Raw genomic sequence first — 16,549 nt, forward strand, 5'->3', positions numbered from 1 at the left:
TGAAGAACACTGACCCTCATGAAAAAAAAAGGTCCGTTAAATCGCTGAGGGTCCCTCAACCTGCGCTAGATTGAAAGACGATGTAACAGCAGCGCAACCTCTAATATACCATGGAAGGATATAAATTAAGGATTTTGATACAGATATGAATCAGGTGGAATTGAACATTGCTCGGGGAAGGGAATCAACATTTCTGTCTAGAAATTGTAGCAAATGGAAGGTAGCCGCCAAGGAAAGAAAAAAACACATCCTTTTGTGTGATGTCCAGTGAAAAGAATACAAATGGAAAAGTGAACAAAACTTCTTCGTTGGTCAGTTTTTTTTTAAATGATAAAAAGACAGGGCAAGATTTCAATACAATTTCAAACGGAGGGAGGAAAGTCCTCTAAAATATTCTACGCCAGCATTAAAAGGATTCTCATCTACTGAAAATGATAAATTAAGAGGTGAATACTTAAGGACAAAAAGGGAAATGAAAAACAAATGACTAAAAGGGAACGTACAAAAAGAGTTAACAGGATTTTTAGATTAATGGGAATTTAGGATCTATTCGAAATTTACAAAAAACTTATTTGATTTAATACAAAACTTATTTAGAGGTTATTTTCTTCTGTGTTTATATCCTTTGAAGGTTTGTCTTCGTGATTTTTAAACATTTTCAAACTGTAAAAGCTAAAATTGATTAAAAATTAGCAAATACTATTTTTTTTCAAAACAAATTTTGTGAAATTAAGATTAAACCAAAGTAAAAAGGTCGATAAAAATACTATAGATTAGAAATTTAACCTTTTAAAATTACAATCTACAGCAATACGACCCAAAGGGAAAAACAAGACAATATAACTGAAATACAAAAATGAGTGACTAAAATATTCTATTATTGACAACAGAATAAGATCACCTCACCGTGTTAAAATGGAGTTAGTGTGACGATATTCAATTTAGTTTTTCTTTTGTAAACCTTTGTTCAAGATGATGGAACGACCCAGCGATATTTCGACAACTGCGCCGATCTTCACAAGGTTGAACTGGGGTTCAAATCCTATCGGGACCGTTTTCCCGTAGTGAGGACTGGCCAACTACGTAGCTATCAGCTAGTCTACTAATCAATTCGACGGCTGGTGTGACCCCCAAAAAGAAGAAGATAAGGGGATATTTAAACCAATGTTAGGATCGGATTTATCGTCATATCTCTTTGACAATTGAACGAGTTTACACACGGCAGGACCAGTGTTCAATTCGTATCCGAACAATTCAAGACCGTAGTGAGAACTGAAAATCCAACATCCATAAGCCAATAAGAAGCGGTAGATAAAATTTTAACGATTTGTATTCGAACTTGGTGAAATGAATCCATGACATTGTTGAACTAAATCAGAGTTCGTTAAAGTTAGAAAACTGATATATAAATTGTTTATTTGTAATTTAAATAAGTCCTTTACAATACAACTATATAGATCAATTTATTATAAACATTTATACGGCTCATGTACAACCCTTGCAAAAATAAAAACAACGCTATCTCTTTTACGCTTTCCGGGAGAAAAATTAGCCTTGAAATAAACAAACAAAGCTGCTGGTGGAATCCTTATTGCCTGACAAATGTCCTACCATTTGTCTTGGGGGTCCTTAATGCTGCCCTCTTACACTGCTCGGAAGCATAAATCCACCACCATCATCATATAGCGACTACCCTCATACCAATTTCTAACCGTCAAACGGGCAAGTTCAAGTTCAGTTTAACACGCACCACCAACAGGTCGAAAGATGCTGGTATCAATGCTTCTCCAACCTCCAAGACAAGGCTGGACACCCAAAAGGACCCGTCCTTCAACCACCATCTTCCGAACCTTGACGGCGTGCTCGTCACCGGGAAAGAAAGTGAAAAGCTGGCTGTTTGTGCGCTCGTCGCTCGTTATCGTGCAGGACGTACCATGGTCAAGTCTATTTCCGCGGGTCGCCACACCAACCCAGACCGGGGTTTCCGGAAGAAGGATGCACATTAACGGAAGATGCAATGCATGGTGCACCAATTGTGTGATTGGATGCAATTCACTCTCTCCCTCCTCCACTGTTGCGCTCAGCTTATAGTGCCGTTCACGTTTACCAACCGTTTTACGGTCAAATCGTTTTGCAGCCTGCGTTCGACAGGTGTGCGTGGTGTTCGCGCGCGTCATCTTGTAACGCGCAACGGACAAAGTGAGTGTGATGAAGCGAGACAGGGACCTCAAAAACACTCGGCACAGCACCCAGCTGGACTTTGGAAGCGTTTCGGAGGTGCCGAACGATGGAATGTGCAGCAAGCCGCGAAGCAAGACGGAAGGGCGACCGGCACTAGGGACTCCGAAAACGAATCCGAAGCAATGTAAGGAAAACGACATCAGACATTAGCGGGGCGGTTTTTTTTTTTCGGGAGGAAGTGGAGGAGTATGAACGAAAGGAAAATAAGCACCAACAGGGAGAAAAAAAAGGCAGAAAGGACACAAAAACACCTTCGACGCGAGATCGGACGAACGCAACACAGGGAGCTCCCAAGGAACGGGGCAGCTTAAATTAATGATTTTAATAATATTCACGATCGCGGGCGCAACGGAAAGCTTCCCGTAAGAAACTTTGGAAGAGAGTGGGGTGGAAAGTGGAAGAGCTGGAGGAACTTGGAAAAAAAAAACAAAACAAAGAAGACAAAACAGGCAAAAGAAACAGATGAAGACAACCGCTGACACATGGCGCACCGTCCGGATGGCACGAGCTGAACATCAGTCATCGGTTTAGTTTCACCCTTGTGTTCGTAAGTGATATTCGGCTTCACTGCTCTCGGACGAACATGGGTGACGGGAGTTGGCAGGAACTGGGGTTTGGCTGGGTGGTTTGGGAATAAAACAAAGCAGCAGACACCGAAAAAGAAAGATCTGTTCGGCCCTTGACACAACCCATGGTAGCGGATTCGGCAGCGACGAACCGGTGACTGAGAGCTGATGGACAGGAACAGGAAAGAAAATTGCTTTCGGGCGGAGGTGGAAATGATGATGGAACCTGGATTCCGGAGGTTTCCGGAAGGGGGAAAGCCACCATGCGTATGTGCGTATGGAAAGTGTGTGCAGATGGCAAAGGGACTGGGATAATTTATGAACTGAGGCGCGCATTTCCTTGCCCTGCTTAGCCATTCAGATTAAAGCTCTGCTGCAGTGGAGTTCCTTTTTTTTCTGTACGCTCTAGAGTGTTGCGACACAGCTGACCACCGTAACGGGCAGGTTGTGTATGCAGTTAGTAGGCCATGCATACGATATGCCCGATGCCTGGTTGCGGGAAAGTGTCGGGAGAAATTTCTTCCAGGATCTACGCACCGCCCGGCAGTGAAATGAGGCTCGAGCTCACCTGTTCTCCATACAATGTTCAAGTGTTTCGATCCAAGAGATATTTGTCACCGTCATGTTTATCGCACATTGTTCATCATACCTGTATTTAACCTTTGTTTAACCAATTTGTTGGTGTGCTTGTGCAAGTTTAAATAAGCTTTACCTTTAGTTAGCGAATGTTATCTGCTCCTGCAGTGCAGATGTGAGCAATCGGGGTGGTCCTATGATACACAGAGCTCGTGTTTCAGGTCCTGTGAGTAAGAGTTATCAGTCTAGCTACGTTTTATAAATAAACTCGATGAGTTGTCAAGAACGTTATTTATTTATTATTGAGTAATACGGCTGAGTAACATATTTTGTTGTGTACTGGTGTTGTACATGAATCCTAAAGCATTTTCTCCATGTTTTTTCCCCTTATCTCGGACAGTAATGCCAGAAAGATGTACTACATCAAACAAATATGTTCAGCAGTAGTCAGAGACGGATTGATCCCCTCTGAGGCCCCCAAAGCGAGAATGGTGTTATTGCATTTTCATGGAGGGACTCCTCTAATTCTACTTCATTTGACCGAGATACAAAGGTGAATTGAAGGCCTTTGGCGAAATGTATATCATCCAACTTTGGCCTGGACTAGTTGGTCACATCGGTCATCTAATAGCTTACTAGACTTGCTGATGCCACATAGTTGGATCGTCAGTTCTCACTACGAAGGAACGGTTCGGAAGAAATTTGAATCTCGGTCCTGCTGTGTGAAGAACGGCGCCTTTGTCGCCTTACATTGGGCCGCCCGTGCCACCTTGCCCTCCTCACTTCGCCATCATACAAATTCTAGACATGACATCAGCGACACACTGAACGGAACTCTTTGAGTTCCTTAGAAATTCTGACCAAGTTTGTTCGTATGGTTTCAACTAAAGTCACATGACAGCTCGAGATATTTGAGTGGATGGAACCCTTTTTGAATAAATGAGATGAGAAGAAACTAATGAAGGAAAATAAATGCCACTGTTCCTACTAATAACTGTCACTGTCCAGCAATACTACGGAGCTGCCCCTTGTAAGTAAAGAAGCGATTTAGCATCGGTAAGCTTTACCCCTTCTGGGGTTTAAAATAAAAACGATTAAAAACATTCAACAATTTCATACGGACAAGGATACTAATTACGGAATGTAGAATTACCTTGAGCGACAATGATTTGTTTATTTGTTCATAAGAATAGAGCAAGCAAACATGTTTTTTACAATAATTATTTATGTATTTAATTACGTATGTACAATAGAGCGGCCCGGTGAGAAAGGCGACGTTGGTGCCGGTCTTCGGCAGGATCGGGATCAAATTCCCGTCCGGACGGTCCCCCCGTAGTGAGGACTGACTGACTGACTGATCCAACTACGTGGCATACGCAAGTCTAGTAAGCCAAGCCAAGAAGAAAAACTTATGTACTAATGTTTACATATTTTTCTAGGAAATTTACACAATTACAACACGAAGGATAGCTAACGAACAATTTGTTCATGAACATAACCTCAGTTTTTTTTCGCGGCGATTTTCTAGCGTTTCTAAGCCTAGTCCTGAGCCTAGCCGAATAGACATCGAGTTCTGTGCGGTATATCAGAGCTGTTGGCCATTTAAGAAGTCTTGTTTGGCGTGTTTGGTCGTATACCTTTGAACTCTTTCTATGCGGTGGACCCAGTGATCAGTACACGGACACCACACAGTGGTCGAGAAATCGAGTATAAATCGGACAATGACTGGCAAACAAAATTTTACTGCACATAGGATCATTGAATTCATTCGTCATTTTACGTGCAAATCCAAAAGTTCTATTTGCTCTATTTTTTATGCATAAACATATCATTCCTAGGCATAAAATATAGACAAACTAAGTAGGTGGAATACAAGAGACAAATAAGAGATGATGGGAAGAATTATCTACGCGTGCGCAAGCATACAGAAGGAACTCCGAACAGCTAGAAAATCTATCAGATGTACGATGATTGCACTTTCATACATTGTACTAGATTTGCTAGACCTTTCACGTCATTAAACTGACACCGGACGACCAAGACCATAAAGCTAATCAGTCGTTTAGGCGTGTGGGTATTGTTGGATATTCTGTGATGGGCGATATTCCGATGTAAAGCGATTCTACACCAGAAGAGATTCTCTAACCGGCCCCCTGGTCAGTGAAGCTCTCCTCTCCAGCGAGGCCCGACCCTGGTCGTCGAGGCCCCTGGCGGCCGATTCCTCCGTCCAACGGTCCGGATAGGATTTAAACCCCAGTGTATCCTTGTTAAGACCGGCACCGTTTTTGCCTATACCACTGGGTATAGGCTCCATAACAAGACCAACTTCTTATTTGCTTAGAACCTGTCGGAGTGTCAGATTATAGGAGTCTTAGCATATTGTAACCATAAATTTCACTACACAAAATATTTAAATTAAATCAACTTCAGGCTAAAGATTTTTGAAATACAAAATAAGCGATCCATAGCAACACTAAAGATCCAGTTTGAAGCAAAATAAGAAAAGCGCCACAATCTAACGCAAACCAAATGAATGTGTCCAAATAAAGAAACTACTCATATTTGTGCTATCTGACCTGTACTATCGATAAGAATCGACTGTTTTTCCTTATGACGAAAAAGCAAAAAATACATGGCCAACCGATGAAAAAGGCAATTAGTAGACAAAGCTACCGTATTGAACGTATGCCGAACTCGTACCTTCATGTCCATCGGTTAGGCGAAATGGGTTTCTTGAAATTGCAACGGGTTCCATCCACGGGGGACGTGCATGTGCAGCAACCGAACATTACATTACATTATGTCGCGCTGTTCCACCGATCAATGCATTCTGATAAGCCAATATCAAAAACGAGGAAAAGCCCTATCGTGCTGTGTTTTCTTTCTTCTCTTTGTCGCTCTCTCTCTCTCTCTCTCTCTCTTTCTCTCCAAAACAAAGAGGGAGTGGGAGAGAAGAACACCCAGTCTCGTTATCAATGAAGACGGGTAAATCTGGCGTTGACCCCGGGCAAATGTACCACCACCAAGGGTCCGTGCATCAACAAAATGATTTCAATTCAATTATAATTATGCTTAATAAAATGATTTCTGAAATCCTGCCTCCTCGCCATTCATGAAATGGGTACGCGCACAAAGAAGAAAAGGTAAACACAGAGACTCCTTGCCGTGCCCGCAAATCTTCCAACAAAGGGACGACCAACACAAGACGCCGCAACCGTTGTGGAAGGGAAAAATGCTAAAAAAATATTGATATTCCAATGAAACAATAAGCGACTTTTACAAACAGCCACAGGCTTTCAATTGGTTTTGTGTGTTTGCGTTCCCCCTTACCCAGTCCACTTGTACCCAAGGCCCATGTTGCCCCAATGTTGAAGCCGCTGTTACGGTCGGGCAATGTACAAGCTTCTAATTCTTGCTGCACAGTTCGGTGCATATGTTTAGCGGTAGCTTTGTCGCTGCACATGCTGCATGCCGTGAGGGCGCGCTCGCCCAGCTCATAGCCATTTCTGTCAGCTTCGGCAAAGTACGGTGGAGCTTCAATGCCAATCCTCACCGCTTTCCACGCGGCGTCCCATGTCGCTTCGCGCGGTCTCCCAACAGCTCTTGGGCTAATGATGCTAAATCTTGTACGGATCGAAACTCATGAAAGTCGGGAGCAATAATACAGAAATGAAATTTGTACAAATCTGGCTATCAAACCGTACAATCTTGCGGGGCAACGGCGTCCAATCGTTTGGAATTCATTTTCCTGCTTTGCCTGTCCGAACCGACTGCCCTTCTAGTGCCAACGTTGTTGGGGATATGGGTGGAAAAAAAACAGACAATGAAAGATAAATAGAGCAAGTGTGGTTGGAGACTGGAGCGAGGATAGAAAGCAATACAGCGAGCGAAGAAATATGTGTACAGCCGATGACTACCTTATGAAGCTCAATTGAAACCGTGCTTTGAAGCGAATGAGTTGGAAATTGCATTTTCGATTACGTACTGTAGGTTGAACATTAAAAAATTGTTAAATTAAGAAATTAGTAGCATGTAGAATTTCCGGAAAATAAATGGAGAAATATATCAATACAAAAAGAAATAATCTTATCTAAATTTTTTTTCTAAAAGTCTTAATGTCAAATAACTACTGTTTTAAATCCTTTAGTCTTATTCGTCTAGAAAATCGTCCTTTGGATGAGAGTTTATTACTCCTTACAATAATCATCTAGAGTGTAATTATAAACCTTTCGAGTCTTCATCACCAGTTCAGCATCAATCAAGCTTCATGTTGAATAATTTCATGCAAAAAGGTATAAAAACCCACCAGATAGCAGATATGTAATGAAAGACCAACTTAATATAGCGAAGGAACTAACTGATCTAGATGATCATTATAAGAAGGCCGTAGCCAGTGTTTGGCAGTGCAAGTGGAGTGAGCGCTCCCGGGGTCCCCGACTTGGTAAGGAGCTCCGAATCCAGAAGAAACTTCCGGACAATAGATTTGATGTGATAGGAACCAAAAAATTCCATTCCGCAGAAGCTAAAGCAAGGAGCTAAATCCTCCGAGTGGCTGTAAGAAAATCACCCAATTTTTAGATTATTCTTGATGATGATTCGGATAGATGTCCTGGAGGCAGAATTCATTTGCAATTGACGGTGGCCACGGTCTGTTAATAGCGTCGTGATTCATTGTATCAACTTGATTTTATACCCAAACTTCACTTCTCTTGGTCCGTAAAGAACCTTCATAGTCTCTGTACTCACATACACATCTGAGACATGGATGGATGGATAAGAACCTGTTGGAGTCTCGCTCTAAATAGCGTCGTGTTTCATTAACTTCTTATTCTTCTTCTTCTTGGCCTACTCAGGGCTGAGCACGTCGCGTAGACATGGTCAAGACGCCAATCAATTTCCAGGAAACTAGGTCTATAGCCGCAGTCCTCCATCCACGAGTGCATCGGATCTCTGACAGGTTAAACTCCACTTTATCCAGCCAACGGGCTCACTGTGCTCCTCTACGCATCGTGAAGAACGGGTCCGTGCCAACGTATCCTACCGGCTTTACTACCGTCAGGATATCAGCACCGCCAAACAGCTCAGCTAGCTCGTGGTTTATTCTCTTAGCCTTAGCGCCCGCCGTTCGATAATGGCAAGTGTATTGGCGTCCTCTGTCAGCAAACCCCAGAACTTGTACCCGTAAAGGACCACCGGATGTATCAACTATTATATCAACTCTATATTGTACCCAAACTTCACTTCTCTAGGTCTGTATTGAACCCTCATAGGCCCCTCTGAGACATGGACAAAGTCATAACTGATGAGACCCTCTCAGCCGCGTTGGAGAGCAAGATGTTCGGAAGGGGTTTTGGTGTGGAGGAGATGTGTTCCGATGTGCTGTCCGGAGAATAGCACCGGACGACCCGAAAATTTTATTGATCAGTTGTCTTGATCGAAGATACCCCAGCATCATCTCCAGTTTTTGATTTACACCTTTATACGTGGAATCTATATCTCCGTTATCTTTCCATAAGATAAACCTTTGAACATATGTATATACCGAATTCGACATGAATCCTATACCTATGGGTGGTAACGCGAACAGCGTTACCCAGAGGCGGATCTTTTTTATCAGGCCCCGGCTCGAAAGTGGCCCCAAGTTGATGCCCAAAACAACCTAATGGGAACCCGATTGCTGCCTCGAGAGCCCCCTGCTCGTGGTGAGAGACCATTAAATCATTCAATCTGAATTGCAATTAAGATTCAGTTGGTGGAGTTTATGTTGTATCCTGATAAGGTTCATGAGTTCATTCATTCCAAACGTTATGGTTTACTTTTACAGAATCTGGGTCGAAATCCGAAAATAAAAATAGCGAATAAATAACTTGCAGCTAATCCCATTGAGTTCTATTTGCCAAAAACATTCAAACAAATCCAAATTGGTTCTACCTCATGTTTCTCTAGCATTCAGCCATGTTACCTTAAATTAATTAATTTCTTATCCTCCATTAAATTACTTTCTTATCTTCCATTAATCGCTATCTTAATGCAATCAGATGGCGTGCACGAGACCTCTGTCCCGTGCAATCACAAACATTGCAGCACGGCCACCTTTCCCCCACAGTCCTGGCCCCTGTGTGGCTGGTGCCCACCGTCATCACCACCGCTGGAGACAATGTTGCCCTGTCGTGATAGTACCGTCACACAGTCGACCGAGTTAACGATGCGCAAGGTGGAATTATCTTGTAAAATGTAAACTCAGTTTATCTGCTGACAATTTCATTTCTGCTTGCAGTTTTATTGCCACCGCCCGGTGAATTGGAAGACCTACCGAGCGCGCGAGAGAGAACAGGATCCGAAGGAAGAATTTGCAAAACAAAGCATAAAAGACATGGCAGGAATGACGTGTGTATGTGCGTACGGAGCAACCTTTCTGTCGGAATGATAGGACACACCATATGGAGTTTCCACCGTGAAACACTGGCCGGAGTTGTTAATGTAGTGAAATTAAATTTAAATTTACAGATTTTTTTTTTTTTTTTTTTATTCATAAGGGACGGCCAGGCCGTATTGCTTAAATTTACAGATTGATATGATCAAATAATAACGCAAGCAACTGGATTCTTGCCATTTTCCTCGACACGCGCGGTATCCGATGCTCACCGCACATGGAGGAACCGCCCCACACAACACACTCACACACACACACACACATTCTGCCACAGGATGCGGATTAACGGTTGTTCTTTTCGGGTGTTTGGTGTTCTTGGTTCTTTATTTCTTCATTTTCGCAACGCACAGTTCTGACGCACCTTGCCCACAGGACATGCGCTGGCCTGGTTGCTCGTCCGGTCCGGTCCGACCTGCCGCACTACCACCGGCAGATTGATTTATGGAAGATCAGTGCGAGATCATCGCCGTAATCCGTAATCGTCCTTAATTTTACACCCTTGCACCAACCGCACGCTCCCACGGCTCCAACGGTCAAATTCTCACAAAAGAGCATTAGGTTGATGCGTCACAAACAAACCTAAAAAAAATCGCAAAAACCCTTACGTCTGTGTGTGAAGAGAAAGGGAATGGCATCTGGAATCAGCCACTTTTCAGTCATAAAGATTAACGGCTCGTCATCATTGTTGGAGAGCAGGAATGGCAGAAGCGAGAATCAAACAGAAACCTGCCAAAAAATCAACCCAAAATCTCTAGGACGAGGCCATTCACTTGTTGCACTTGTTGCGGTTCTGCCCCGGTGCATCGTTAGTTGCCCTTCTTCGGTGAGGCATAATGCCGTAATAATAAGTCATCGACGGAGCCGAGGCTGTTAGCAGAGCTAGAATTAGCAGCGTATCCTGCTAATGAAACATCATTTACGGCAAATATGTTATTGGGCAGCGTGGTGTGGTGTCCCCCTTCCGTACACACGTTGCGTTAAAGATTTGTTTGCGTTTCTTAAGCAAGTAGTTTACCACACCAAATGAGCTTGCCGAAATGGTTACGTCAGTCGGGTACAAATGCATGGATATTATGGTGGGAATTGGACGATAAAAAAAGAACAGAAAAGAGAAGAATGTTTTGGAAGAAAATTCCTTTTTTTGTGATAGTTATTAACTTGTTTTTAACAAGCTTCTGCAGAGTTTTTTTTATAAAATCTTAATTTTACGATAACTTCGAGCCTTCAGCTCAATCGAAAATCAAATGTACAAGGCCTTCTCTTATTTATTTTATTATTATATAAACCAATAAAGTCCTTAAAACTACAAACCAAAACTGCTTCACATTTTCATAACTTCGCGCAACATCTGATTGCACAGTGCCGCAAACGGATTCAGCTCAATCAGCTGGGTGCGTGCAAACTTGCTGCCCAGCTTAGCGGCCACCTCAAAGTCCTCCCGCGCTCCATCGATGTTGTTGTTTTTCCGCTTCAAGATGCCCCGCTGGCAAAGGGCACGGCAACCGGTGCGGCCCGCGTTGTTCGATAGAGCTAGCGCTTGCTCGATGTCCTTAAGTGCTTCTGCAATGGAGAAGTGGAACGGATAACGTATGCATTTAATAAATAGACTTATTTTGAAGACTTATCATGCAACAGCTCTGTGATGTCCTAGCGATCCTTCTTGGACATTTATGATTTATGGACATAACTGTTTCGAATTTAATAACTTTTTCTAATTTTTGAAGAATTTCAAATGCATCTAAAATGGGAAAAAGCATCGTGGAAATCGATGGTTTTCCCTTTTAAATTTAAATCGCTATAGGTAATCCAACCATAAATAGAGAGGTAGATCGATGGTCAGTATGGAGAAATAACTGATCGTAAAAGCCTAGAGAGGATCGAATTTATCTTTTTACGGAAACGTAGTAATATTACATAGATAAGACATTTTGGTGCAGATGTTATAGCAGAGCTGAACACAGACACGGCAGATCAACCTGAGCTTGGTTTAGGACACAGTACACCACACAAGTAATTGAATCATTTCAACTCTGTACTGATCTCCAGGCAGGACTTATTTTTTCCACTGCCTATGATATTGCTACGTTAGTAGGAGCTAAAACTACCCAAAACCTATCTTACAGCGGGCAGTTCGAACTCTAGCGATGTGACATTTTGAATGTACCATAGGCACAAGCAGATTTTGTTTCAAGATCTTTCGATAATTATTATAACATTGTTCCTCCCTTGAATCCGAAGTATTCCATCTTCTATAAATATGTCTGCAATAGATATATCTTTCTACTTCTTCTCCTTCTCCTTCTCTCTCTCTCTCTTTCTCTTCTCTTTCTTCTTAGCTTAACGACCTGCTGCTAGTTAAACTATGTCGGCCATTTATGCCAGCTTAATAAGTTAAAATACTAAACAGTTGTGTAGTCAGCATTCACTACAGTGAAACGGTCCGGATGGGGTTTGAACCCAGCTCTAGTGATGGCAGGCTACCACCGGAATGGCAAAATCAATTCTTGTTTTAAGAGCTTGCTACTATGAACTGCTTATAAATAATAATCTCACCGACTTATTAGCTGTGGCATTGTATCTAGTTCTAATGCGTTCTTATTTAATCAATTTATTATCATCTCATTTTTATCATCCTTTATCACCTTTATTTTTCCTTACTCTATCTCAAACTTTCCGAAACGTTTATCACTCTTAAATGAAATGCTTCAATCCTCTGTTCTTCTGGGTCGCGATTCGAACTCAAACTCATTTTGTTAGTGACCAAAATTCTCTATAAACTAATCAACCAACCAGCTAACATTTCAGACACGTAAATGCTCTAGTTTTCATGTAAGAGAAGCTTCGAATTTTAAACGCTTTCATATGTGTTACAATCCCATTTTAAAAATTATCAAATATTTTGTTAGTTCTTTTTTAAAGGCTATTATTTAGGATATAAATTTGATCTTTATTCAAACTTATGAATATCGTTTAGAGTAGTGCAGGAAACAATAAAAAAGAATTTGAAAGTGAGTTGCATAGAATTAATCGTAAAGCTCATTTTTATGCATCTCACTAAGGCACTGGAGCTGGTCAAACGATTTACGAAACTAAATTGAGGCTGTAAATTAGCCAAAACTTAACACACAGCCGCCCATCGATTTGTTTACTAGACTCGCTGGTACCGCGTAGTTGGAAAGTCAGTCCTCACTACTGCAGAACGGTCCGGGATGGAATTTAAACCCTTGTCCTGCCGTATGAAGACTGAACCCCTTTTCGCCTCACTTCTTCAGGCCTCAGTGAAGGCCGCGCCTTCACTTTATACTCCCATATTCCAAAGCTACCACACTTACCCTCTTCTTTCCCAAGCAATATGTACACCTGAGCACGATTATTCCACGGTGCAGGTCGTTCTGGAGCTGCTTCGATCGATTTGCTTAGCAGCTCCAGTGCGTCCGGAAGTTTCCCTTCGCTTGCAAGTGCGATCGCTTCGAGTTCCATTCGCTGTGATTCTTTAACGCGCGGATCATTCGCCGCATTCACATCTAAAAGTGAGTCAACAGTTAACACCTAACTGAAGACGTTTTTTAAAAATGTTTTTCTTGCAAATACCTTGCGGATCATCCAGATGCTTCTCTTCCTCCTGGAGCAAATATTCTTCACCACCGATTTGCGACGGATTTAAGATAGATTCTAACACTTGTCGATCGTGCTCGGACAGACAGTCTTTGGTCAGCGTGCTCATGTTGCGATGCGATAGTTCTGTTTACACTCACCTCTGCAGTAAGACTGAATACAGGTTCTGACCAGGGACAGATTCCGTCTAGCAACGCAGTACTTGCTGCCTTCCAAAACCGGAATCTGATAAGATGCAAGGATTGAATACGAACTGGTTTCTAACAACGTATCTAACGCTTGTCAACAAAAGTATGTTCGAGTATGTTTCCAACCGGCCGGGAGTCGTAGAATGGGGATGATTAGGCTGAATAGGAATATTTGTTGTTATCCGTTTACTATCAATTGTAGTATCTTTTATTTTAGAAATGAGGTTTTTACCATAATAATTACTGTGACTTAACCAAACGAGCTAAACAGGAAGAACGCAAAGAATAAATTTTTGTAATCAATTTTTTTTTTTGTAACAATTGTATGTTTTAAGCACATTGTTTTTTAAAACATAAAAAAATGAGTTTTTAACGATGAACATCAATGCAAATAAAACCCGCATCAATTGCAGACAGCTAGGTGTAAGCAATTGAATACGGTCGGCGTTGAGTTTCGGAACACAAACTACTCCGATTGCATACATGTGGGCGCTATTGAAATTTCACGAAATATTTCAGCCCGTTCAGGGCGCGTGTTATTGGCGCCATCTTGAGAACAAACCTAGATCTTAACAGTGCCATCTAGTGTGCAGGGCTGAGAATTTAAAAGTGCCATCTTGTGAGCTAACATCGATATGCGTAGCATGTCATCTTGCGGGCAAATTTTCAAGCACGACAGCGTCACCTTGTGAGTGGAGCTCGAAACATATCAGCGTCATCTAGTGGTGGAAAATGGGATTGTTTCTTCATTGCTGTTTAATTATTTCCATGCATTTTGATTCATTGCGGGTTAAAATGGTAAAATAAAGTTATTCTAAAGCAAAAATCTTCAAAATGAATGATAATTCCGTTGCCCTACAAATTTAATTTGCGTGACCTGGTAGTAATTTAAAAAAAAATCATTCCATTAATAGCCTAAATCAACATACGCGAGAGGATTAAAAAAAACGACATGTCTATATGCCCGCACCGCGACAAAAGCATCCATTAGCATTAGTGGAACCATCACCCTTCCCATTCATGGGCGTGCAAATGAGCTCACCGACGTGAATTCGCGACAAAGTTCGCCTCCACAATACGGCGGTCAAATGAACCAGCCTCACACCCATCATCCCACTCCACGCCTCGACAGGAAATGCTTTTTACCCCACCGCGCCTAACCCTTTTTCCCAACCATACTGAGAATGAGATCACTCAAACATAGAGTCCATGGTGTAGTGATGAATAATTAAGGTAAAGGTTTTGGATTCTTTTCTAGTTCCACCTCACTGGGGAGTTTAACACTCCTACAGGTCAAATCGTGGAAAAGTGTTCTCAAATTGGTAACAACAGCACCGAGCCTAGGGACTCCGACGTACAAGCCGATACATAAAAGATAACATTAATTGGGCACAAAATTGTACAACCATTTCGCCAGGAACTTTCACCCGGCAGGCGGTACCGGTGCGGTCAACCAGGTTCAAGAACCTTTCGTCAAACTAATGCACGGGCTTCGGCCAACTGTACCCTCTAGCGGTCCGGTTTATTAAGGTCAATGAAATGGGGAGGCCCTTCTGGGCCGTCCATCCAAACGACTTGACGTTGGATTGTAGGTCAGCAAGGACCTTATCCGGCTCTTGACGCACGATTAACTATTTATTGATAAAGATGTATCATTTATTAGGAAAGCACATTACTCAAGTAAACACATCAAATGTCAATTAAATGGCTGTTGTGTCTCGGCGAATGAAATCTTCCTCCGAATTCTTGAAACAGCGAGCAGCTAAAACAACACAAAACGACCAAATAATCGCACCAAATCAAGAAAAACATAGCCACAAACCAGTATAACCTGTATTTTGGGTCCTAACTTCTGCCAATGACATCACAGGTTGTTCACAGTTGCTCAGGTTCTGGTTTTGAGCGTTCGCGTTACTTTCCCTAAAAGGAGTATCATGTTTGAAAGATCAAATTTAGCACTGGCAGAAACTCTACCCAAAATTGCTTCTTTTAAATGTCTAATGCGATCGTTGCTTCGGCGATTGATCTTTCATATAATTGTGACTCAGAGCTTATCAAGTACTAAATACACTCCTTAATAAAGATTCAAAACAAACGATACACTTGTATCGTATTCTACCCTATTAAAGTCAACCACAACAACGTGACAATTGAGCCTAGCTTGACACCTAAGCTTCTAATGCTTCCCCCTTCTTCCCAGAACACATTTTCCATAGTGGACAACGCACAGCACACGTCTGACGTAATTCGAGGTGACATTCGTCACTGTGCATAATTTAAACTTAACCTGACGGCCCAAAACCTGTGGGACAGAAAAAGCTGTGGGACCGAGTATGGTACGCCAAGAGGCACAGGGTTTCAATAAAAATAAAATCTCCCACTACACTTCCCTCTGCCCATCGTGACTTCCTTCACCTTCTCCTCGGAGCCATCACTTCTTGATTGGGTGCCTCCCAATCGTAGGCGATCGACGAAGGCCAAAGTGATGTCTCGGTTACTTCAATCCCACTAACAAATGGCAACTACCCTGCCTGTTGAACTCTCGTCACTAGCCTCACCAGACTCTCTCTATCTCTCCCTAAACGTGATCGTGATTGCCAGCAAACAAACAAACAAATATCTTCTCTGACCGAAAAACCCGCAAATACCGCGTGTGTTGGCTTTGCCAAATTTGGAGCTTTTCGCTTTATTTGGACAAAATGCTTACCCACCAGTTGGGCATTGCCTGTATATCTGTCTTCTCCCCGCCCTTTACACGTCACGCTGCATTACACACGCATCGAATCCCTCTCGCCGTCCAGAGGCATTGTAGCGCCAACGACGCTTGGAGAGGGTTCCAAATAAAACCGATGACTACATACAACGACTCTTCGTGCGCGGTACTTCACGCGATCACTTCACGGCCCCTTTCTCCCACGTCGCGGCTCCAG

At 42.4% G+C, this 16,549-nt stretch overlaps 1 protein-coding gene across 1 annotated transcript; it reads right to left on the bottom strand.

Moving 5' to 3' along the window:
• Positions 1–11,137: 11,137 nt before the first annotated feature.
• Positions 11,138–13,540, bottom strand: LOC126568513 (tetratricopeptide repeat protein 36 homolog). The gene is made up of 3 exons (XM_050225002.1): positions 13,408–13,540; positions 13,149–13,340; positions 11,138–11,376 (listed from the first exon to the last, which is right to left on the bottom strand). The coding sequence occupies exons 1-3, from the start codon at positions 13,538–13,540 to the stop codon at positions 11,138–11,140; spliced, it is 564 nt and encodes a 187-aa protein (XP_050080959.1).
• Positions 13,541–16,549: the final 3,009 nt, after the last annotated feature.

The sequence above is a fragment of the Anopheles maculipalpis genome, chromosome 2RL (assembly GCF_943734695.1).
Source record: "Anopheles maculipalpis chromosome 2RL, idAnoMacuDA_375_x, whole genome shotgun sequence".
Lineage (NCBI taxonomy): Eukaryota > Metazoa > Arthropoda > Insecta > Diptera > Culicidae > Anopheles > Anopheles maculipalpis.